This window comes from Heloderma suspectum, chromosome 7, assembly GCF_057233095.1.
Source record: "Heloderma suspectum isolate Gila_16-S chromosome 7, 16-S_ref, whole genome shotgun sequence".
Classification (NCBI taxonomy): Eukaryota; Metazoa; Chordata; class Lepidosauria; order Squamata; family Helodermatidae; genus Heloderma; species Heloderma suspectum.
In genome coordinates, this window is record NC_139464.1 from 84,381,447 (window position 1) to 84,405,982 (window position 24,536).

The 24,536-nt window shown below is 46.3% G+C and overlaps 1 protein-coding gene across 12 annotated transcripts; it reads left to right on the plus strand.

The window, feature by feature from the left end:
* The first annotated feature begins 936 nt into the window (after nt 1-936).
* Nucleotides 937-13,703, plus strand: CAV2 (caveolin 2). 12 transcript variants are annotated; one of them, XM_084810802.1, is made up of 4 exons: nt 937-1,151; nt 1,768-1,955; nt 10,788-11,919; nt 12,113-13,703. In XM_084810802.1, exons 1-3 carry the CDS (start codon nt 1,002-1,004, stop codon nt 10,936-10,938), a joined length of 489 nt encoding a protein of 162 aa, XP_084666928.1. In that variant the 5' UTR covers nt 937-1,001; the 3' UTR covers nt 10,939-11,919; nt 12,113-13,703. The 12 variants fall into 12 exon arrangements, with proteins under 12 accessions (XP_084666928.1, XP_084666922.1, XP_084666933.1 ...); XM_084810796.1 differs by having other exon boundaries at nt 10,788-10,898; nt 12,132-13,703; XM_084810807.1 differs by having other exon boundaries at nt 10,788-11,248; nt 12,129-13,698.
* The last annotated feature ends 10,833 nt before the right edge of the window (nt 13,704-24,536 follow it).

A 24,536-nucleotide genomic window follows, 5' to 3' on the forward strand; every position in this document is an offset into this window, starting at 1 on the left:
CTGGGACAGAAGGGGAAAGCTTTGTTTTACATGTTAGTTTTCTGGAAAAGATATAATGGTATATGTCTCATGATTTCTCTTAGGCAGTTGATGAAGTTGACTTTCAAATAAAGCATGCTTCGGATTTCAGCTTTATTTTAATTTCCAGTGTACAATTCAGTTATCATTTGCAGGTGAAAAAAGGAAAGTGCCTTTCTTTCAAGTGACTAACCCCAGGAGTGCAGCAATTGGGGGTGGGGGAGGGAGCGCTCGCCCCCTTCCCTTTTGGCAACATCTGTGGCTACTTCTCAGGGCCCAAACAGGCATTACTTTAACACCGCATCTAGCAGCTACATCTTTGTGTTTTCATTTTTACTCTAGAGTAGTACCGGGGGCCTGATCTGGATCTGTCAACTGCTCCCTAGCGCATGCCCCCAAGCTAGGGTCCTGATCTGGATCCCGGCCCGCAGCCGGGGAGAGGGGGCTAAATTTTCTGTGCGCCCGTGTGTTTATTTTTTACAGACAAATAATTTAAAAGCAGTTTACAGTTTTGTCTTTAAAAGGCCTGCAAACCAGATGAACACCCCCTCCACACACACACACACACTTCTTTGGTGCCCCCCCAGAACGTCTGGGCTGGCGGCGGGCCTGTCTGGATCACCCCCCGGCGCCTACTCCAGAGCAAAAATGAGCCCAACGCGACGGCACCGTCTGGGTCTTGGGCCCGCGCTGGCAACGACGCCGGGGCAGCGAGCACGGCGGCCAGCACAGCGCCCCGGGAGTCTCCGCCGCTCCCTCCGAGCACGCGCGGGAGCCGGGCGGGCAGCGCGGCCACCTCCAGCCGGGCTCTGCCGCCGCCCCTGCCGCCGCGTCGCCCAGCCCCGCCGCCGCGGGCCTTCCCCGGGGCGGGGCCTCTGGGACGCGCCCGGTCCCCGCCGCGGAGCGCCGCGGGCGGGCAGGAGGCGGGGCATCGCGAGGCGGCCGGGCGCTCTCCGGGAGGGACTCCGGCTGCCCGAGCGACCATGGGGCTGGAGAAGGAGAAGGCGGACACCAGGCTCTTCATGGGCGAAGAGGGCGTCCCTCGGAGCAGCAGCCCGGCGCTGTCCGACGCGGAGAGCGGCGCGGAGAAAGCCGCCGACAGGGACCCGCGCGGGCTCAACGCCCGCCTGAAGGTGCGGGCAGGCGGGGCCCCTCCCGGGCAGCAGCGTCCGCACGTTGCCCCCCCCCCCGCTCCCGCCTGTCGCTAGTCCCGCTGCCTTGCACGGCGGCGATCGGGGTTTGTTCCGTGTAAGGCGATGGCAGCGCGCGTGTGCCGCCCCCGCCCTCCTTCCCGGCCCCCTCCGAGGCGGTCGCGGTCGCTGTGGTTTGGGTCACCTGGCAGCCCTCCTCTCCTCCCCATGGTCTCCTCTCGGGGGCGGGGGAGGAGGAGGAGGAAGGCCGGCCCTCTTGTTCTCCCCCAGTCAAATCCGGAGGGAACGGTGCCGATCGACCGGTCAGAATGGCCTTTCCAGGTTGCTGCGGTGCGCACTTTAGGCTGACAGATCGCCAGAGCTCTAGAGCCCCCCCGACACGGAGGAGACATTTGAGTGGGAAGCGTGGGCTTGTTTGATTCGGCCAGATTCTTTCGGATCAGTAACAAAACAGAAGCCACAAGTTGAGCTCTGTGTTGGTCCCCCCCCCCCGCGCGCGCGCACATGCTCCTCTCCCCCCCCCCCGATTTGCCCTACTCTCTATTTGCATTTCAAAACAGAGGCTTGTGTTGCCAATTCTTGCTGTGTCTCCTTCCAGCTGGGATTCGAGGACGTGATAGCCGAGCCCGCATCCACGCACTCCTTCGACAGAGTTTGGGTCTGCAGCCATGCCGTCTTTGAGGTCAGCAAATACCTGATCTACAAGCTCCTGACCCTTTTCCTTGCTGTCCCCCTGGCTCTGGTGGCAGGAATCCTCTTTGCCCTGTTCAGCTGCCTGCACATCTGGTGAGACCTTTACTTCTGTCTACCGTTGCCTTCCCCAACCTGGTGCCCTCCAGTTATGCTAGACTACAACTCCCACAATCCCCAGCCACACTGGCCAGGTATGATGGGAGTTGTAGTCTAGCACATCTGTCAGGCGCCAGGTTGGGAAAGGATGCTCTACTGAAATGTTCACATTATGTATGTACAATGTAGAAATGATGTAATGCACTTTGGTGGGGAGAAATACAATCTTTTACACTGCCTCTGTGATTCCTGGTATCATTGCCTCTTCAGGTGGTAATTTCAGGGTGACCTCCTCCTATTTATTTTAATTTTTAGTGTTCTTCCAGCCCAGTCCCATTCATGCCTATTTGGAAGTGAGACCTACTGAGTTCAGTGAGAGTCACTTTCAAAAGAATTGCAACTTTAGTGTGGAAAGTGCTTTAGGGCACAATCCTATGCATGTTTAGACAGGAAAAAAGTCCTACAACTCCCTACACCTGGGAGTTTTAGGACTTTTTTTTCTTTCTAAACATGCATGGGATTGTGCCCTTAAAGTCATTCTTTCCTTTGCAGCATTCTTGTGGTTGTGTTCGCTTAGGAAGGCTAGGTTCACACATGCACATACATAATTCAGTTTTTCCACTCGATGTCTTGCAGCTGAATGTGTACACTGCCCCCATTAAAAAGCATTGCTTTTGAGGTGACAGTAGGTGATGTGTTCTATCTGTGACAGTCATTCACACACACAAATCATTTTAGTTGCAGTCATCAAGTGATGACCATATATGTGTGAAGCAGCTCTGTATCCTGTTTTCAATGGAACTCTGCTTCCTAATAAGCATGCTTATCCTTTGTATTACAATAACCCTGTAAGGGAAGTCATTGTTATTCCCTTCATGTACTATTATTCCCTTGGACCTCAATTAGTCTAAAATAGAGCTGCTAGGTTACTAACTTGACTGGTCAATATGATCATGTAATGCCAGTGCTTCAGCAGCTGCACTGGTTTCCAGTCTGTTTCCAGGCCCAATTCAGTTTCGGTGTTGGCGTTTAAAGCCCTAAACAGCTTGGGGAGTACCTAAAGGAATGTCTCCTCCCATGCATACCTGCCCAGACTCGTAGGACATCTTTGGATGCTGTCCTCTAGGAGCCCCGGCAAAGGCAGGTGGCTACCAGAAAGAGGGCCTTCTTGGTTGTGGCACCCTATTTCTGGAATGCCCTCCCCAAGGAGGCTTGCCTGGCTGCCCACACTGTTCTCTTTTCTGTGCCAAGTGAAGATGTTCCTTTTCTCTCCAGCATTTTAGATTCTAGAATCTATTGTTCAGATTATCCCATGCAGTGCTGGGGTGGCTGCTTTTATATACGTAACATTTCCTGTGCTGGTTATTGTCATGGTTATTGTGTATTGTTTTTATTCTTTTATCATGTAATCTACCCAAATAGCCTTTTGTTATTGGGCAGACTAAAAAATTAATACATAAATCTTACAGATGGGCTTCTGAGGCAAAGAGATCACTTTCCCGGAGCCATAAGGTAAGGTTGGTTCTGACATGGGCCTGCCAACTGTAGTACTGCAGTGTTTGCTATGCATGTGAGCCCCACTCCTGCATATAGATTTGTGTGTGCAAGGTTGTTATTTGTAGTAATATGCATGTTAATACCGTGCTGTCAAAAAGCAGCCGGTGGGAGTGCTTTTTAGAGGCACTGTATTGGTTAATGTGTTATTTAAAATGACTGTAAGCTATTAGCTCCTCAAACATGCACCTGAATGTATGATGGCAGCATGCCATGTATGCAAAAAAAAAAAAAAAGGACTTCTGCATGGTGGGCGTTTCTGTGATTTTCAAGATGTCTGATTCCTCAGTGACTAGCCTGCCCAACAAACCAGGAAGTGAAACCGGAAGTACTTCATGAGGAAGGGGTACTTGTTGTCATCCTGGGGGTCCGAGTGACTATCTGTGCTGCTCACGTCAATCCTGCTCATCCATTTTAGCTAGCATATGTTATGGGATGTCAGGCAAGCTGATTCACCTGCAAAAGCACCGAGATCGCTGGAGAAAGGGACAACTGGCAGCAACCTATGTGTCCGTGGCTGAGCAGTGACCTGTCCCATGTTACCTGGTTCCTACTTCAATTGTTTCGACTTCAAAGCACATTGGTTCTGATGTCTTTATCTTATGGAACCTCTGGCATATGAAGCTGCCTTAGGCTGAATTAAAACATTGCTCTATCTAGCTCAATTGGGTGCATGCTGATTGGCAGCAGTTCTCTGGGGGCTCAGGCAGGAATCTTTCTGAGTATGTTCCTCTAACTCAGGGTTGTTGAACCTCAGGCCTGTGGGCAAAATCCAGCCTGCCTGAGGTTCTAATCCAACCTTCTGGGATTCCCTGGCAACATCCCCTTTCCCCTGCCCATCTATTGTTTGGTGGTTTCCTCACTTCTGTACAGTTTTTCCCCATTCCAAAAAGTTGGAATGCCTCTCCTAAGGCTTAGTTACGGCAGTAAAAGATTTAAGCTAAAAGTCACTAGCATTTTTGGTATGTTGGCCTTCCCTCCTTTGCCTTCACCTGGAAGGCACCCCCTAAGATCATCTCAGAAATTGATCCAGCCCTTGGGCTGAAAGACGCTCAGTGCCCTTGCTGTAACTGGTGAAACCAGAAATTGAACCTGGGGCCTCCTTCATGCAAAGTATATACTCCAGCATTGAGTTACAGTCCTTCTCACGTACTGGGCCTGAGAGTTTTCTAACTGTAAGCTCTTTGAAATTGGTAACTGTTTTTGCTGTGTTACTCTAGTCTACAGGGTGTGTATTTTCCCTTACAGTATCAAGGAATGAATTAGGAATATAGTCTTAAAATGGTGGATGTGCCTCTTTACAATAATGTACATTTAGCCAAGGGAATGCTGAGGTGCAAATTATCCATACATTGTGAAAGAGATGGTTAAGGTCAGACTTACAACTATCAAAATCAAAGCCAAGGGCGAAATAGTTTGAAGAGCATGAATTGTTCGTGCCAGCTAATTTCTAGATCAAGCATAGTTAAAAACATTTAACCTTGATGGATATACCATGGCAGTGCTGGTGCCCTATCACCTTGGGAGTGGTGAAGATTCAATTGGCACAATTCTTTAAAAGTATACATTCAAAATCTTCTTCTGTCTTGTTTCTTATGGTTATCTCCTGTCCGCCTAGTCATAATGGGCACCTGACCGTACTCCCTTGGGGAAGTTTGTCAATCACTTGAATAAATGTCATGGCTTTGGTGAAATTGCAGTGTTTAGCCCAACTTGCATGCATGAAACTCTCGGAACCACTCTGTGGTTTTTAACATGAATGGAGATAGGCAGACTAAGGGTAGTATCCAACTGTGTCATTCTGCCAACTCAAATAGCACTAGCGGAGCTCCGCTGAATATTTCTGTTGTGCAAGTGGTTGCCCATTATGCTTGCACAACCGGTTGCACAGCCAGTTGCACAAGAGTTTTGCACAACACTTTGCACAATGGGTTGCAAAAGCATAATGCACAACCCCTTGTGCAGCTGTGCTTGCGCAAATGTAACTTTAGTTGGATTCTTCTCTTGCGCATAGTTCAGATCCTAGTTTCCGCTAGCACTATATCATTTGCGCTAACAGAATGACAAAGTTGGATACTGCCCTAGGTTTCACGTCAGCACCAAAATCATGTAGCTGCCACTATCTAACCTCTTTGTTTATACTTTGAAGGGTAGGGCTTCCTTGGAATCTAACACGAAGCCAAAATAAATCGGGTATTACACACATATCTTATTAACTTATGTGTTTTTGTTTATTATATCAAAAACAGAGTGCTTTTCCATGACTGGAAGCTTTTTGCAGGCAGGGGGAGGGCTAGGCAGAAGTGTCTGAATGCCCAGGGCAAAAGAGAGATTTACTAAACAAAAAGAAACAGAAAATAGCATTTATTACATCTGAAGTTATGTTCTACATAACCCTTGCTTTTATCTACTGCATTGACTTAACTTAAGATGCTGGGAAAGAAGGGAAGAAACTCAGTTAGGGGAACTGAAGTGGTCCCAGTCCTAATTCATTAGCAGAAAGGGACACAGACCTTTAGAAAAAGCTTCCAGAAGCAGAAGGTCTGAAAGGTATAAGAGTGAAAAGATGGAGTAGGGCAAGCATACAACATCAGGGGTGAGGCTAGGAGGTATGGTCCAACCCCTCTAAGTAGAGGGCTCAACCTGAAGGAAGCTTGTATCTGTGTAATAACAAAATGTTTTTGCTCCAATGCAGTGATTACTAATAGACACAGATGCACCAATACACACGCATAGAGTTTGCCTGTCTGTAATGGTTTTGCCTTTCATTAGAAAATGCATAAATACAAAAAAAGAACAGTATGCTAAACACACAAACACAACATTAAAATCCATTGAAAAGTCTGGGAGACTAAAACATCTTTGCCAGCTGCTAACAGGATAAACATATTGGTATGAGGTAGGTTTCCCTGGGGAGGGAATCCCACAAATGGGGCACCACTACTGAGAAGGCTCCCTAGTTGCCACATACCTTACCTCAGGTGGTGGCAGCACCTGGAAGAGAGCCTCCAACGAGGATCTCGACACAGAGATGGGTTGGTATACACTGGAGCAAGTGTTGGTTTGGTACGTTTGACTTAGTGCTCAAATGTTTGAAAAGCGAAGAGAGAAAAAGGCCTCATGAACTAGCTTTTTTCTGTAGGAAGAGAACAGTTAAGGACACTTGACTTCTTTGCCATTTTCACCTTACATCTCCCCCAAAGGGTGTGCTCTCGTTTCAGCGATGTGTGTCCAAACCCATAGAGGTGGAGTCAGATGGATGGAAATGTGGGGCCATTGTTCTGTTTTCCTGCGGAATCCCTTTGGTTTGGGAGCGTGCAACTCTTGCTTGCTTTGAGGGCAGGGTAGTGAATTCCACTCAAACACTCCCAGTGTCCTTTGGGAACGAGCCAAAGCAACTGCAGCATGGGGATTGCTAGATTCCCCCCCCCCCCCTTGCCTCAGCCAGTTCCCCAAGAGGGTGTAATTCCGGCCACAATATGTTGTTTCTTCAGCTTAAAAAAAAAACCTAGAGATCCTGTTATTAACCTGCCTTAGAGCGGTGTGTGCTGGGAGGCTAAATTCCATCCTGTGTAGAGAAGCATTTTGGAAACCCTCAGTTAGGAAGCATTGCAGAAGTGCCAACAGAAAGGAGTTGTTACAGTGTTAGCATGCCAAAAATTCACATAAGAACTTGACCTCACATTCCTTCTGCACCCAGAGCTCTCTCTGATGGGAGAAGCCATTGCATACCCGCGTTGGAGGGAAGAGCATTTTACCTCTCCGTGGGCTGAACTTTGTGCACACAGTAAACTATCCTCATGGGAGTCGGTCAGGAATTGCAGAAATTAAAGAAAAATCCAAACAATTGGTGGGGGGCGGGGGGACACACACACAATAGTTTGCTTTAAAAAAAAATCCAGCTATTGTTACTATTTTAGCTTACCTTGAACTTAGCTTCTCTGGCAGGCTTAGTTTCATTGGTGGCCATAGTTACACTATCTGTTAGGTATAAAACAACTATCTGAACCTGTGCCAGTACCAACCACCAGTTGAGTGAGCTGTTTGCAGGCTTGTTAAGGAAAGGCTGCCTCTCTACATTCTTCTGTTACTTGAATGGATCTTTCGCCTTTCTTTTGGCTGCAGATTTAAGTTGAGGAAGAAACATCAACGAATGTGTTAGTAACATGTCCTGCATGCATATTTATATATGCTTTTAAAATAGATCTTTGTGGCAAATGCTTGACTGTTTGGATATTGATTCACTATCAGTATCTCCAGTGATGGATGCCAAATTCTGCCTGTAATGAGAGTGATGATTCTGGCCTGAGCATCTAAAATGTAAACAGGATTTTCACCACATGCAACTCAGCACAGAGTTGTATTTTTATTCTTGTTTCTGGTGAGTTTTTAACATTAGCACCATTAGAACGACCCTGAATCTACCACCCCTTTTGATTTGCTAGTGGAACTCTTGCATGCATTGCTTCTGTATTTTTCGGAAGGGTAACTCAGGCTTGCAATTAGCCACTTGCCTGGTTGTTTGGGGAAAGGATTGCCATAGGAAGCTGCCTTACACCAAGTTGGACCATTGGTCCATCTAGGCCAGTATTATTAGCACTGACTAGCAGCAGCTCTCCAGGGTTTCAGGCAGGAGTTTCTCCAGCCCTACCTGGAGATGCCAGGGATTGGAGCTGGGACCTTCGGCATGCAAAGCATGTGCTCTACCCACTGAGCCACGGCCGCTCCCACAACTAGGCAAGGAAGCTATGCAAAAGTTGGGGTTGGGGTGGTTGTTTTTTATTTTTATTTATTATTATCTTATGCCACAAATGAAGATATGTGTAAGCAAAAATGCAGTAGCGCCACTCACTATGCATAGCTTCTTACTCTAGTGGCCACTTTTAGAAACAGTATAGGATCCGTGTGTTAGACTTGTTTATAAGGATTAAGGGTGCTTCCAGATGGAGGGCTGCTTAGCACTACCAATCAGAAAGCCGTGTGCAGGAGTTCCATCTTTTTTTTCTTAATGGATTCTCCATAGTATGAAAAAACGACGGAATAAGCAGTGGGAAAACATGGGAGGGTTACGAGTGGGAGACGGACCACATCTGGACCCCTCGTAAAATTCTGTAAATGAGGCAGGGCGGTGGTATTGTAAAAGTCTCATCTGGAAGCACCCTAACTCTTGGAAAAAGCATGAACTACTTACTTGACCATGCTTTGCATGTACAGTTCTCTGAATGCATATATTATGCAAATATGGTGCCCAAATAAACAATGGCTGTTGGAGAGAAAGAGATACCACAAAAAAACAGCATGCCGTTTCCCAGCTTGGAGAAATTACCAAGGTAACATTTCTATCGACTTCAGTGGGAGGAGTTGTGTAAAATCTTCTACAGGAGCCTTATGATGATCTCTGAGATGGTCTCTTTAGTGTTACCAACAGCTCTGTTCATTCACTCAAAGGTACTGTTTAGGATTTCGATCCTATCGGTCAGCTTTTCTTATCTAGTGCACATGAGGATGGGTGTTGATAGAATTAATGTACTACCTAGCCACTTCGTCTGTGACTGTGAGCAAATTGCATCAGCAAAGCAATTTGGTTCATTCAGAAAAAAAGACAAGGTAACCATGGGCCAAATACGATCATGGGATATTCTGGATGTAGTTCACAAGTAATTTACAGTAGAGAAATCGCATTTATTCATTGGGTCTAAATTAAATGGTATGTCTTGAATTGCAATACCCCTTATCCCCCTCCTCTGAACTGGAAACATCTGTGTGTGTGTTGGGTTGGGGGGTCCTCCTGGCATGTTTTCTTCTAAAAAGGACAAAGAACTGACATTACACTGTTCAATCAATAGTTATCAGCAAAGTAGGCAAGACTCCACCCGGCATCACATGTGGCCGTCCTCATGTGTGCTCAATGAGGCTCATTTGCTGCATGGCCTCACCGTGTCTCACGCAGTGATTGCAAGGCTAGATTCAACTTCGAACAAGTACATTCCCTCTTCTGCTGGCCAAGGTGTGCATACACAGAACTGTAGATGTCAGTGCCAAGTGTTTGTTACTAGTTATTATGCACTTAATATCATGTATCATATTACCATACCAAGCACTTTTTTCCAATCCGGATTGTAAAAAGATATTTGATTAAGGACCTGATATGAGAAGTTCTTCCTGATAGAATTCGGGTGCTCTAATAGCAACAAGAATGCTGGGGAGGCTGTTAGCTGTTCACGCGGTGGGTTCAAGGTTTTCTGTGTGTGTAAACAGGCTATGGACTGACTCCTGAAACTATAACCTGGATGGCTTCAGTGCTTGTTGCAACACTCGAGGCAACAGAAATATGTTAAGAACCCTAATGTAAACTGTGAAACTCTTAAGCCAATGGCTAAGCATCTGAAAGTGCCTTATACTGAGTCAATCTATTTCCCTTCACCTGCTGCCTGATGTCCTTTCAATTGGGGATTCCAGAGACTGAACCTTCCAGTGTGCTCCGCTACTGAGCTATGGCCCCTTGGCAGCTGGTGCCCATTAAGGCTGGTGGGGCAGATGGCATGTCACCAGAGGCAGAGCCAAGAGGTCACCTGAGGCAGAGCAGTCTTTTGAATCCCCAGAAGCCCATACCACAGAAAGGGGTAACTGAGGCATAAGATCATGAGGGCAAAACGGGGTGCAAAACACAGCCACAAAAAATAATAATGATCCATTGCAGTGGCCCCTTCCTATGTGCTCTGTTTAAGAGGGGAAATGAGTATCTCAAAAGCTGTATGTAGCACAGTAATAGTATATCCTTTCCTTGGGTATTATACACCAACCCATCGAGGTCTTTCAAAACAGAAAAGCTTATATCAGAGGGAGACATTTTTTTAGTTGTCACTTTCATTGGGAATCTGTTTTCTCCCCACTGTGCTGTTGATGCATTCTCTCTGCCCTCCATCTTCTCCCATAGTTCCACCTTCAGACCATCACAAGACGAAGGACAGGGATGAGTATGTGGATGACAGTAACATCATGATGGCAGGAAAGACCAGAGTCTGCTAGTTGAGGGCTAGTAAGATGACTTGGTGGGCATGTGTCTTTTGTGGACTTATTTGGAAGTCCAACTTTAACATGCTATTAATGTGCTAAAACTCTACCATGTCCAGGATTTGTCAAACCTGGACCCAAACAAAGATGATGGATCCACTTGGTGCATAATAGTAATACCATTTTTGTTTTAATAATCATGCTAGTGGCAGAACTTAAGGGTTGGTGGTTAAACTCTCTTTTTTAAATTCTCTTTTCTAGGGTCGTGGTGCCTTTTATCAAGTCTTGCCTTATGGTCTTGCCTTCTGTGCAGGCTGTATGGAAGAGCGTGACGGATCTTTTCATTGCACCAGTATATCACAGCATAGGAAGGTGCTTTTCAGCAATCAACATACGCGTTGACCAAGAGTGAACATCTGGGATTCAATGATATTCTAGTCTTAAATGATGTTAACCCTCCTTGCTGACATAGCATGGAGACACTTACGCATTCATTCCAAAAGTACTACTGTTTAAATAATTTCTTTGTTTTTCTTCAATTGGGTTGCACTTTTTTCTGGAAAGAAAGCTTGCTTTGGGGATGGGGAAGAATTGTATCAGAGAAATTAGCCCATTTTCTAACTGAAAAATAATGGGCTCCATTCAGAAATGCCTTATTTTAATGGTACTATCGTTGTCTGGTTGCCCCAGATGTGTCATGGGAACATGCATGACCACATCACATACGCTTGCCTAGAGAAAGCGAAACATTACTACTATGATCCTAACTATGGGATGTCACCATGCACTGTGTCAACTAAATCTGTATCTAAATCCCAGTTTTCTTGGAAGTTATACCAGCAATAGACCTGGCCTTTATCTCACTGTTGCACTGCACAGCTGACTCTCAGAATTATGAATGGATCCAGGAGCTATCTGTCAGGGATGCTCTGACTTGGATTCTTGCATTGAGCAGGGGCTTGGACTCGATGGTCTTGTAGGCCCCTTCCAACCCTACTATTCTATGATTCTATAGGATATAGATAGTCACTCCTAAAAACTTTCCTCTTCTGAATCCTACAGGTCAACCTACTACCTAAGCAGCTAGCTCCATGTAGAATCTATCAGCTCCTTGCATAACCCATCTGCTATTGACCAAGAAAGGACAGAAACCCAGGCTAACATTTATACCACGCCTGGCCAATCTAGAAGCGTTCATACTGCTTGCCAGCCCCAGGGGCCAATGTTACACTTCTCTCTTCCATACTTAAAAGAACAATGTGGGATCTCTGAACCCACCTCTGAACACACATTCCTTGGAAGATCATTAGACTAGGGTCCAGCCTTAGATCATGAGAGTCCCAGTTCAAGCACTGGAATCCCTGACATGGAGCTCATGCAACAGTGCTCCAAGGCATGCATGGAGATTGCCTGCTAAGGGAAGAATGCATACAGCTACTCCCTTGCAAGTGAATAGGAAAGCCACTTCAGTAGAAAGCTTAGACAGGGGTGGGCAACTTGTGGCCCTCCAGATGTTTTGGCCTACAACTCCCAGCATCTGTCACCATTAGCTGTGCTGCTAGGGCTGATGGGAGTTGTAGGCCAAGACATTTGGAGGGTCACAAGTTGCCCACCAGAACACGGGGTTGTGGACTTGGGTAACAAATCATCATCCCTAAGGTGCTTTGCAGGAGAATGCCCCCTCTTTGCCTCATTTTGAGGAGTGCATTTCTTAAGAGACATTTTCTTGAACATTCTGTATTTCTTGGGATTTTGTGAGGTTTTGCAGATGTGGACACAGTTCAGGATCCAAAAAGCTGTGCGTGGATGTTTGCACAAAACCGTGCAGAGAAAGAGAATTAATAAAATACTCCTGTCTGTGGCCTACTATGCAAATTCCTAAAGAGGAAAAGGAGAAAAAAAGTTACTCCAAATTTATTTTTCTTTAAAAAAAAAAATAAGGTGTTGGTTTGGGGAAGGTAATAAATCTTGACGCTTTATTTAATGAAACTTTTTGACTTTGCTGTATATATTGTGTTTTTATGTAAATGATATTGGATGGGTTACCTTGAAGCGTTATTTTGACAATCTCTCTATTCTTGCCGTACTGTTATCCTAAGGGAGTGGGATGCTTCAGCCAGTTGCCTGCTTGGGTGATCTACCATGCACAGAAGGGCTATAAGATACATGCAGGTCCACAAAGGTTTCCACATAGAAAGGAAGGAGGAGTGTTTTTGAACTGCCCTTTGCATCAAGAACCTGATGCAGGATCTTATTGTGTCTTGGAAACCAGAACATCCCATGTGGAAGTAGGTGCTACCCACCTCTCATCTCAGCAGTGTGTGGATATTCCCTTCCGCACTGGGATGTGCATGGTTATGGACTGTGTTCCATCCCTGGAAATACTAGCAGGCAGTACTGTTGGGTGCATGAGCTCATGTAGAGCAGGGCCAATGAAATTCTAAAGAAGTGGGTTTTGTTATCTCGATGATGCAAACCTTCAGTTGAAATATCCATGTGTGATTTAAAATATACCAAAGACTTCATATAATTCAACTTTTGATAGCTAAATATTATCATACAAGCTATGCAAACAATTCTGAACAATGTACTTTAAAAAACATATTACAATTGTCTATATAACATTCAAGATTTTCTGCCTTTGTAGTTCAGCAACAACACTGTTCAATAATTCACATAATAAACAGTTTACTGACACTTTGAGCTGGTAGGATATAAAAATAAATAGGTGTATTTAGAAATTCTCTTATAAAAGAGAAATAAGAATTTTCTCTTATAAAAAGAAATAGGTGTTATTTAGAAATTCTGTTCCCAAGTGAATTGATTTTTAAGTATGTTACTTTAGTTTAAAGCCTAGTAACAAAGATCGTTTGCCATGTATTTAATACAGCTTTGAGAGTTTTATATGTATGCCATGAAATATGCAAGTTACACTCATTTTGAACTAGATAGTTATGCTGTTGATTTTATAAAACAAAAAAAGTTACAAGTGTCAAAACATTTACAGTGCGATATAATATACATTCTCCAAAGTGATACTGCATAAACCATATTTTTAAAAATTGTTATTATTTCATATTTATATATGAAAGCCAATGTGATTCACTGACCTCTATCCAGCTATAGAGATTGTTAGACATTTTTCTGATTAAATCCTGCTAATCAAAAGCTTAATCCAAACTTGAAGGATATGAATAATATATCTGAGCACAAAATAAGGGACTCAAAATACTGGTGGTATAAAAGAAAAGGAGCTGCTGTCTTCAGGGAATATGGGTAAGTTTTTTCATAAAAATATGGCTATACTTGAGCCAAATTAGGGCTGCAATCATATGGGCACCTACTTGGGAGTAAGTTTCATTGAACTCAAAAGCACTTATTTCTGAGTAAACATGCACAGGGTCTATGCCTGTGTATACAGTTTAATGGGATTTTTGTGCACATCCCAAACTAGTATGTAAAGCAGTGTACTTTAATAAGCATCAATGTATTTTCAAAGCAGACTTTTACTTAGGCTCTTTGCTTACTATTTTTCACAACAGGAAGAACACCAATCATTTTCTAACATTATGGAATTGCTTTGCAAGCCAGCTGCAAAATGCTTAAGAGAAGCACAACATGACATCTGAATTGGATGGACCACACAGTGTACATCAGATAAATAATATCTAATAATCTAAAGCTCTACTTAAAGGAATGCTCCCCCCACTTAAAATAATTCCACATAGTGGAATCCATAGTTTGGGATAGTTACTCAGTTGTGCTCCTCTTAACTTTCCAGATATATGACATGGCTGTACCAAGGGTTCCCAATCTTTTTGGGCTGGTGGGCATATTTGGAAGTTTGAGAGTTATTGTGGGTGATGTCACAAAATGGCTGCCAGGGCTTGCCCATTCACAAATGGCTGCCATGGTGGGTTCACAAAATGCAATTTAAGAGCATCAATCCATAGCTTCTGAAGAACTTTCATTAAGAAGAAAAGGAGATCAGTCTAGCAGTCTATAATGAACTTTTGCCTATCATCATCCCCTGTATTTCCAATGTTCAGGTGTGAGTGTTGTTGCTTAAGGAGCCAAGATGGCACTACCCATGCACAACAGAAAGGTATCAGTAGGCTTGGGGAAACCACAAGGTTTGCCTACATACAAGAACGCTTCAAGAAAAAAAGGGGGGGTTACCCCAGCCAAATGAATGTGCTCAGTGTCTGTGGAATGCTCACTATTGGAGTGGGGGGGGGCCAGAAAACCAAGTGGAAGGAATGGAATAAAACATCCTGGAGGAGAGTACTGAACACGAACATTCCATACTGCAATATTTTGTTGCAGGTCCCACATGTAGAAATGTTCTAATTGTCCATATCATAACTGCCCAAAAGAGAAAATGAAAATATAAGTAATACGGGTTATACTGGGCACTCTTCCTTTTCCCTCCTCAGCCCCCTGGAATCTTGTCATCATGTACTGGAATAGCTGAGTCCAAAGGCCGAATTACACATGACATTATTCACACTTTTTTAAAAAGTGTGCTCAAATTGGCTACCTTTGTTCTGAAGAAAAAGGAGCTGTAAGAGCCCAACTCAGAACATGCTGCTGAAAATGCACACACGCACACTGCCCCTGAAGGATAAAAGTGACAAGTTTAAGCACGCTGATTTAAAACTGTGAATAATGTCAGGGTGTGATCTGCAGAATGAAGTGATAGAATCCTGAGCTGGAAGAGCGGACTGTACCACTTCAGAGTGAAAATGTGGAACATTTTTGAATGCTCCCCCATATAAGGAACTCTCCACAGGAAAAAAGCCAGCATAGCAGGGAGAAGAGAGTTCTACCTCAACCCACTCCCTGCTATCCTTGTTTTCTACTTGCAGGGTGTGGCAATTCCACATGCACAATATGTAAATAGTAAAGGTTTGTATATACAGTCAGGGCCAGAAATATTGGAACAAGGATAACTGTTTGGGCAGTTGGCCTCTGTACACCACCACACTGAAGTTGGAAGGAAACACACCCAGATGGGAGCGAAGTCAGGACTTCCAGCTGTAATTCAAGGGGTTTGACAAAAGTGGGGCACTAACCATTCAGGAAGTACAGCCAGTGGCATACACACACACCCATCGTTGGTGGCTCATAAGTAATGGAACGAGTGGCTGCATGGCCAGGTGTGGCCTGTTTCCTGGGTATCCCATGAGCAATCAAGCGGATAAAAGGCCTGGAGGTGGTTCTGAGTGTTACATTTGCATTTGGTAGCTGTTCACTGGAACCCGCAACATGAGGTCCAAAGAGGTGTCCATGCGAGTGAAGGAGGCCATCATTAGGCTGAGGAAACAAAATAAACCCAACAGAGCGATAGCAGAAACAGTGGAACATCCTGGAAAAGAAGGAATTAACTGGCAAGCTCAGCAACAGCAAAAGGCCTGGCAGACCACAGAAGACAACTAAAGTGGATGACCGCAGAATTCTGCTCATAGTGAAGAGGAACCTTTTCACAACATCTAGCCAGGTCAAGCATGCTCTTGAGGAGGTAGGCATGTCATTGTCAACATCTACAGTCAAGAGACGGCTTTATGAATGTAAATACAGAGGCTTCACAACAAGGTGCAAACCACTGGTAATGCTCAAGAACAGACAGGCCAGATTAGCCTTTGCCAGCAAACACCTAAAAAAGCCTGCCCAGTTCTGGAATAAGATTCTGTGGACTGATGAAACCAAGATTAACTTGTACCAGAATAATGGGAAGAGAAAGGTATGGAGAAGGAAAGGAACAGCTCATGATCCAAAGCATACCACACATCATCTGTCAAACATGGTGGAGGCAGTGTTCTGGCATGGGCATGTATGGCTGCCAATGGAACCGGGTCACTGGTGTTTATTGATGACCTGACTGCTGATCAAAGCAGCAGGATGAATTCTGAAGTGTATAGGGCTATACTTTCTGCTCAGATTCAGCCGAATGCTGCCAAACTGATAGGACGCGGCTTCATATTGCAGATGGATAATGACCCAAAACATACAGCAAAAGCTACCCAAGAGTTTCTCAAGGCAAAGAAGTTGGATGTTCTTCAATGGCCAAGTCAGTCACCTGACCTCCACCCAATAGAGCATGCTTTTCACTTACTGAAGACAAGACTGATGGCAGAAAGACCCACAAACAAGCAATAGCTGAAGGCAGCTGCAGTCAAGGCCTGGCAAAGCATCTCGAGGGAGGAAACTCAGCATTTGGTCATGTCCATGGGTTCCAGACTTCAGGCAGTCATTGACTGCAAAGGATTTTCATCCAGGTATTAAAGGCGACCCTTAAGTATGAAATGATGTTGGTTTGTTCCATTACTTATGGAATTATTGACAGGTGAGTGTGAGGCGGGGTTTGGCTGAGTGGGCAAGAATGACAGTTTGGCAAGTGGAAGAAAGGGGGAGTGGCTGAGTAAGAATGGAAGGCGGTGTGATTGGATGAGAGCTTGTGCAGAAAAAGGCGGAGCGATTGCTTCTAGAGGGTCAGATCAGTTTTGGAGGAAGGTAGATCGAGAACAGCTAGAGAAGTCTGAGATGAGATTGGGAGATGCGTGAGAACATCTAGTGAGATGCGGGGTGTACAGTGTAGAACATCTAGTCTGTGGGGTGTAGAGTGTGTTAGGGAGTGTGAGAGGCTACATGGAGTTATAAGAGTTATATTGGGTAGTTTATAGTGTTGACTTATTTTATTCATCATCCCTGATATCCTTTCCTCATCCCAACCCAGCTCCTATTTCCAATCCTGTTGTACCAAATAAACCTCCTTTGTTTTCAATTTTAAAAGACAGTTTCCTTTTGTAGTTATTAGAAAGGATTTCGTGGAATAACCCCCATGTGCTGGCTGCTTGGTCTGTGCTAGGGGTGTACGAAACACTCACCCGTCTGGTTGGGGCGTCCGCTGGGGCGGGGGAGGCGATCCATCCCTCCCCCCGGAATCCTCCCCAGCTGGCTCCACTCCGTGGCGAGTCTGCAGAGCCGCCGGCCAGGGCCACCCGCAGCCGGACTTCCGTCCGCTGCCGGGCTGCGGCCGCAAATGGCGTCCAGCGTAGGGGACGCCATTTGCGTCCCTGCCATTTGCCGTGATTAGCTATATAAATATTTACGTAGCCTATCACAGCTACGCTGGATGCCATTGTTCCGCAGCCTGGCAGCGGATGGTTGCGAAACGAAGACGATGACCTGGACCAGGCACCGCCAGGTAGAGTCCGCCCCGGGGGCATTTCGGGCGGTGGCAGGGGGTAGTCTGTTCCGCCACGGACTCTGGAGACTCATTGTGGAGTCCGTGGCAGATTTAGGGATGTACGAAGCACTTCCCTGGTTCCGTGCTGGGGCATCAGCGGTGGGGGGGAGGTGCTCCCCCCCTCCCTCCAGAATCCTCCCTGCCCAGCTCCGCTCCACAGCAGGTCTGCGGAGCCGCCAGCCGGGGCCAGCCGCAGCCGGAGTTCTGGCTGCGGCTGGGCTGCTGCAGCTGCAAATGGCGGCCATTGTAGCGGCCACCATTTGCGTCCTTCCAGGCTGCCGTGATAGGCTACGTATTTACGTAGCCTATCACAGCAAAGAGCAGGGGCGCAAATGGTGGCCACTACACCATTTGCGTGGCTACCTTTACCATGATAGGCTACGTAAATACTTACGTAGCCTATCACGGCAAAGAGCAGGGGCACAAACGGCGTAGCGGCCGTTTTTGCGTCCCTGCGTAAGTATTTACGTAGCCTATCACGGCAGCCTGGAAGGACGCAAATGGTGGCCGCTACGATGGCCGCCATTTGTGGCCGCTACGATGGCCGCCATTTGCGGCCGCAGCAGCCGGCCGAGAGACCAGCCGCTGCCACCAGAGCCACCGCCTCCACATCCACCCCAGGTAAGCTTCGTCCCGGGGGGATTCCGCGGGGTGGCGGGGGGTGGGAGGCCGTTCCACCACGGGTTTCAGGGGGCCGAATGCCAGTGCATTTGGCCTCACTGAAATCCGTGGCGGAATTCTCCGCCATCCCTGGTCTGTGCTACCAAAAAGGAAGAAAGCAGCTCTAAAAGGTTATTGGTGGCAGCAATGGAGAGAGTGGTGAAGCATCACAATACACAGAGGGCTGTGGGTGAGAGCTTAAAAGTGGCAGTGTGAGGAGAGACACTGACCAAAGCACCTGACCTGGTGACTAGAAGTAGGATCATGAGGTGGTCAAAAAGGCCTCAGGTCCTCACACAGGGAGAAAAGAGTTCTACCTCAACTCACTCCCTGTTGTCCTTGTTTTCTACTCGCTGGGCATTTTATACAGGAGATCATTCAAAAATGTAATGCCCCCACCTGCAGTCTGGAGTGGTGCTATCTATTCTACCACCTCAGGACCCTGCCACCATTTCCAACTCATTCTGCTCCATGTGTAGACCAGGACTAGCACTGCTGCACAACTGACCTGACCATGAGAGTGAATCATAGCATCATAGAATAGTAGGGTTAGAAGGGGTCTGTAAGTAGGGATGTACGAAAGTCACTTACCTTTTTGCGGATTGTGTTCGCAGTGGGGGGAGGCGCTCCATCCCTCCCCCTGGAATCCTCGATGGGGGGGAAGGCGATCTGGTCCTCCCCGCCCCCGGAATCCTGCCCGGCTGGCTCCACAGCTGGCCAGGCCTGTCCACAGCCGGAGTTCCAGCCGTGGATGGGCTGCTGCGGACACAAATGGCAGCCCATCCACGGAAAGTCCACCCCAGGTAAGCCTCGTCCCGGGGAGAATCCGCGGGAGGGCAGGCCATTCCGCCACAGATTTTGGGGGGCTGAATGCCAGTGCATTCAGCCTCACTGAAATCCATGGCGGAATTCTCCACCATCCCTATCTGTAAGGCCATTAAGTCCAACCCCCTGCTCAATGCAGGAATCTAAGTCAAAGCATCCCTGACAGATGGCTGTCCAGCTTCATCTTGAATGCCTCCAGTGTGGGAGAGCCCACTACCTCCCTAGGTAATTGGTTCCACTGTCGTGTTGCTCTAACAGTCAGGACGTTTTTCCTGATGTTTAGCTGGAATCTGGCTTCCTGTAACTTGAGCTCATTATTCCGTGTCCTGCACTCTGGGATGATCGAGAAGAGATCATGGCCTTCCTCTCTGTGACAACCTTTCAAGTACTTGAAGAGCGCTATCATATCTCCTCTCAGTCTTCTCTTCTGAAAGCTAAACCCGCCAGTTCTTTCAGTCTCTCCTCAAAGGGCTTTGTTTCCAGGCCCCTGATCATCTTTGTTGCCCTCCTCTGAACCCTCTCCGGTTTGTCTGCATCCTTCTTAAAGTGTGGTGCCCATAACTGGACATAGTATTCAAGATGAGGCCTAACCAGGGCTGAGTAGAGGGGAACTAGTACTTCATCTGATTTGGAAGCTATACTTCTATTCACGCAGCTCAAAATTAGGGATGGCGGAGAATTCCGCCACGGATTTCAGTGAGGCCGAATGCACTGGCATTTGGCCCCCCGAAACCTGTGTCGGAACGAAGCCCCTGCCCCCCCAACCCACGAAGATGTGCAGAATGGAGCCCCCAACCCACGAAAGGCACGCGAAATGGAGCACTTACCTGCTGCCGTCCGCACTGACTTGCGCTTCCTGATCATAGCCGTGATAGGCTACATAAATACTTACGTAACCTATCATGGCTAATGCAGGGACGCCTTTTGCGTCCCTGCGGAGGCCGTGATAGGCTACGTATTTACGTAGCCTATCACGGCAAGCAAAAGAAAACAACAACAATGCGTACTCAAATGGCAGCGGCTACGGCAGCCATTTGCATTCCCTATTTTTCGCCGTTTTATCTTACGTAAATATTTACGTAGGCTATTAGGGCGGGGGAAAAGGGAACGCAAATAGCGTAGTGGGCGCTATTTGCATTCCCCCTTTTTTTTCACTGTAATAGCCTACGTAAATATTTACGTAAGATAAAACAGCGAAAAATAGGGAACGCAAATGGCGGCCGCCATAGCCGCCACCATTTGCGTACGCTGTTTTTTTGGGGGGGCTGCCGTGTTAGGCTACATAAATACTTATGTAGCCTATCACGGCAGCCTGGCTGGACGCAAATGGCAGCTGCTACAGCGGCCACCATTTGCGTCCACAGCAGCCCGTCCACGACTGGAACTCTGGCTGCGGACGGCCCTAGCCGGCTGCTCCGCGGAGCCGCCACGGAGCAGAGCCGGCCAGGCAGGATTCCGGGGGGGGAGGACCGGATCGCCTCCCCCCCCCGTCAAGGATTCCCCCCCACCGCGAATCACATCGGCGAAAAGGTAAGTGACTTTCATACATCCCTACCCAAAATAGCATTTGCTTTTTTGCAGCCACATCACATTGTTGGCTCATATTTAGCTTGTGATCGACAACAATTCCAAGATCCTTCTCGCTTGTAGTGTTGTTGAGCCACATATCCCCCATCTTGTAACTGTGCATTTGGTTTCTTTTTCCTAGGTGCAGAACTTGGCATTTATCCCCATTAAATGTCATTCTGTTGTTTTCTGCCCAGCGCTCCAGCCTATTGAGATCACTTTGAATTCTGTTTCTGTCTTCCAGGGTATTAGCTATCCCGCCCAGTTTTGTGTCATCTGCAAATCTGATAAGCATTCCCTGCACCTCCTCCTCCAAGTCATTCATAAAAATGTTGAAGAGCACTGGGCCCAGGACTGAGCCCTGCAGTACCCCACTCGTTACCTCTCCCCAGTTTGAGAAGATCCCACTGATAAGCATTCTTTGAGTCTGATCCTGTAGCCAACTGTGGATCCACCGGATCGTTGTTTCATCTAGCCCACTTTGAGCTAGTTTGCAAATCAGGATATCATGGGGCACTTTGTCGAAAGCCTTGCTGAAGTCGAGGTATATTATGTCCACAGCATTCCCACAGCCCACAAGGGAGGTTACCTGATCAAAAAATGAGATCAGATTAGTCTGGCAGGATTTGTTCTTGACAAATCCATGTTGGCTTCCAGTAATCACTGCATTGTTTTCAAGGTGCTTCCAGATGGATTGCTTTATAATCTGCTCCAGAATTTTCCCAGGAATTGATGTCAGACTGACTGGTCTGTAGTTCCCAGGTTCCTCCTTTTTGCCCTTTTTGAAGATAGGAACAACACTGGGCCTCCTCCAATCATCTGGCACTTCACCCGTCCTCCATGATTTCTCAAAAATAATAGACAGTGGGTCTGAGAGTTCTTCTGCCAGTTCCTTTATTACTCTAGGATGCAGTTCATCTGGCCCTGGATTTTTGAACTCATTCAAGTAATTAGGTGTTCCTTGACCATATGCCTATCGATTTCAAGCTGCACTCCTGCCCCTTCAGCCTGTACTTTGCTTTTGCCAGAGGGCTCATAGACCCTCTTTTGGGAGAAGACTGAGCCAAAATTGGAACTGAGCACTTCTGCCTTTTCCTTGTCTTCTGTTATCATTTTGCCATCCTTATTTAATAGAACCTTGGGACCTTACTGATCGTTGTTCTGAGTTTATTAAAATCAGCTTTCCTAAAATCCAGGCTACGCATTTGGCTACACTCGGCTTTTGCTTCCTTTACAGCCATGAACTCAAGTATAACATGGTCACTTTCCCCCAGAGTACCCGTAACTGCTACTTTATCCCCTAAGTCATCTCTGTTGGCTAGGATCAAGTCAAGGATAGCCGATCCTCTAGTTCCTTCCTCTACTTTCTGTAGAAGGGAATTATCAGCAACACAAGTCAGGAATCTCTTGGAGGGGACATGTTTTGCAGAATTTGTCTCCCAACAAATATCGGGAAAATTGAAGTCCCCCATCATGCTTCCTTGAAACCTGAATTTGCTTTTCAGAAGTTTCAACCTCATCTTCTCCTTGATTGAGTGGCCTGTAGTACAGTCCAACCACCATGTTCCTTTTATTCTTTGCTCCATTTATTTTAACCCAGATGCTCTCGATGGGGCTACCAACTCATCCTCCTGTATTTCTGTGCAGAGATATGTATTTTTAACATATAGTGCAACCCCACCTCCCTTTCTGTTCCTCCTGTTCTTTTTGAACAAGTTATATCCTTCAATTGCTGTATTCCAGTCATGGGAGTCATCCCAAGTTTCAGTTATACCTATCAAGTCATAAATAGGCAATGAATAATGTTGGCAGGGAGTGACGATGAAGTGTTGTATACCACACACCCTGCTCTGCATCCCCTAAGCTAGCCTGCTGCCATCAGGTGCAGTGAAGGACAATGTTGAAGTAAGATTCAACTGCCAGTCTGGTCAGCTTCTGTAGTGGAATGGGGCTAGGGCTGGGGGGGGGGGTGCCATCTTGTCCTTGTCTCAGGCAGCAAAATGTCTTGAGCCAGCCCTATGCCAATGTAACACCTTTCTTCAGGGTTTCTAAAGGGACTCACAGCAAAGGTCTTGTACAGGGCCAGTTAACATATATCATTTTAATTTCTTAATTAAAAACAATAATAATGTACATGTAATAATTTTACATGCATAACAATTCACTTATCATCAAAACAATAAAACAGAGCACAGCCCTCCCAAAGTTCTGTCTTTCAGCTTGAGTCCACAACAAAAATATAAATAAAACTCTCTGAAGCTTGATTTTTCTGCTGGCCGAAGGAAGAAAACAGTTTCTACTCAATTCAGCTCTGCGACAACCTTCTCAAAACAGTCCAGGATCCAGCAACACAGGAACAACTTTGTTAAACAGCCCTTTGTATAATATAAAAGAACATAAACAACACAGAACTCATAAGTGTTAGTAAAAAAAAAAAAATCATGACTCTTTAAAATTTCAAAAGGAACCCTCCCTACTAACCTGTCTCAAAGGTTCAGGGTCTAACAGAGAGGAGAAAGCAAGCTTCTTCCACACTGCATTTTGGTAACTGCCTAAAATGGTGGCCACTCCCTATCTCACTCCTTTACTGAGCATGTGCAGGAATTTCCACTCAGAATTCTTAAAGAAAAATATACCAGTGGGTTACACCAGCACAACACAGAAGTGATATGATTCCTCTTCCTAACCGTTAACATCTGCTTTGCGAGCGCCATGCTGTAGGTGTCCCCAGTGGAGGCTGGTGGCTCCAATTTCAGTGGAGCGGTAAATCCATTCTGGGTTTCAGTCAGAACCAGCCAGAATTCTAAAGGAGCTGTCCAAAGTGCTGAACCTATTTGGGGGATAGGGTTCAGCACCTTGGATAGCTCCTTTAGGGTTCTGGCTGGTTCTGACTGAAACCCAGAGTAGATTCACCACCCCACTGAAATCAGAGCCTTTAAAAATATCTTTTTAAAATGGCAATAAATGTATTTGACCTACAACTGCAATATGCATATGGAATGAGGTGCACTTTGAATTTTGTCTCCTGAATCCTTAGGGCAGTATCCAATACTGCTGGTCCCCTTATGCTACTGACATACTGCTAGCTTAAGCGACCTCAAGCAGTACGGCAATAGCATAAGCTGCTGTGATGGGTTTCCCCGGAAAACCCATTGTGCCAATGCACATTACTGGTGTACCACTAGAGGTCACAAACACTAATGGTACATCAGTAGCATAACTGGACCAGCAGTGTTGGATACTACCCTTTATATCCAGAACTTGGCATTGTCACTTATTAATGAAACGTTTAAGTTAAAATATGTATTTTTAATACTCTGTTGTTAGTTTATCTCTCTTATACATTTTACCTTAAGACTGACTGCATCCACAGCGGGTCCAGAGCCTCCTTGTTCCTTTGCCGTTGTGTCACTTTACACCAAACTATCTATCTGTCTGAATGAATGAAGGTGTTACTTAGCACTTCTCACCACTAAGGTATTGTGCATGGTCTAGGCCACTCACATTATGCTGGCAGTGCAGGAAGTAGCATCATGGCTACAGTTCCATTAGGGAGCAATCCTATGTCCGCTAGACAGTGGCTAGACGGCCAGAGGATATCTGGTTTTCCAGGAACCGACCCCCCACCCCACTTCTCCACTGCCTCAGAGGCAGCGCAGAACAGCCTCATCCTCCAGGCTCGCAAGAGGAGCGGAGAGCAGCCAAAAAGG

What these genes read in the sequence shown, in the direction of transcription:
- CAV2 (XM_084810796.1), top strand. Translation starts at nt 1,002, where the DNA reads ATGGGGCTGGAGAAGGAGAAGGCGGACACCAGGCTCTTCATGGGCGAA. An exon ending in GGCTCAACGCCCGCCTGAAG is followed by an intron (nt 1,152 to 1,767) that starts GTGCGGGCAGGC and finishes GTCTCCTTCCAG; the next exon opens with CTGGGATTCGAGGACGTGAT. An exon ending in GTATATCACAGCATAGGAAG is followed by an intron (nt 10,899 to 12,131) that starts GTGCTTTTCAGC and finishes GAGGGTCACAAG; the next exon opens with TTGCCCACCAGAACACGGGG.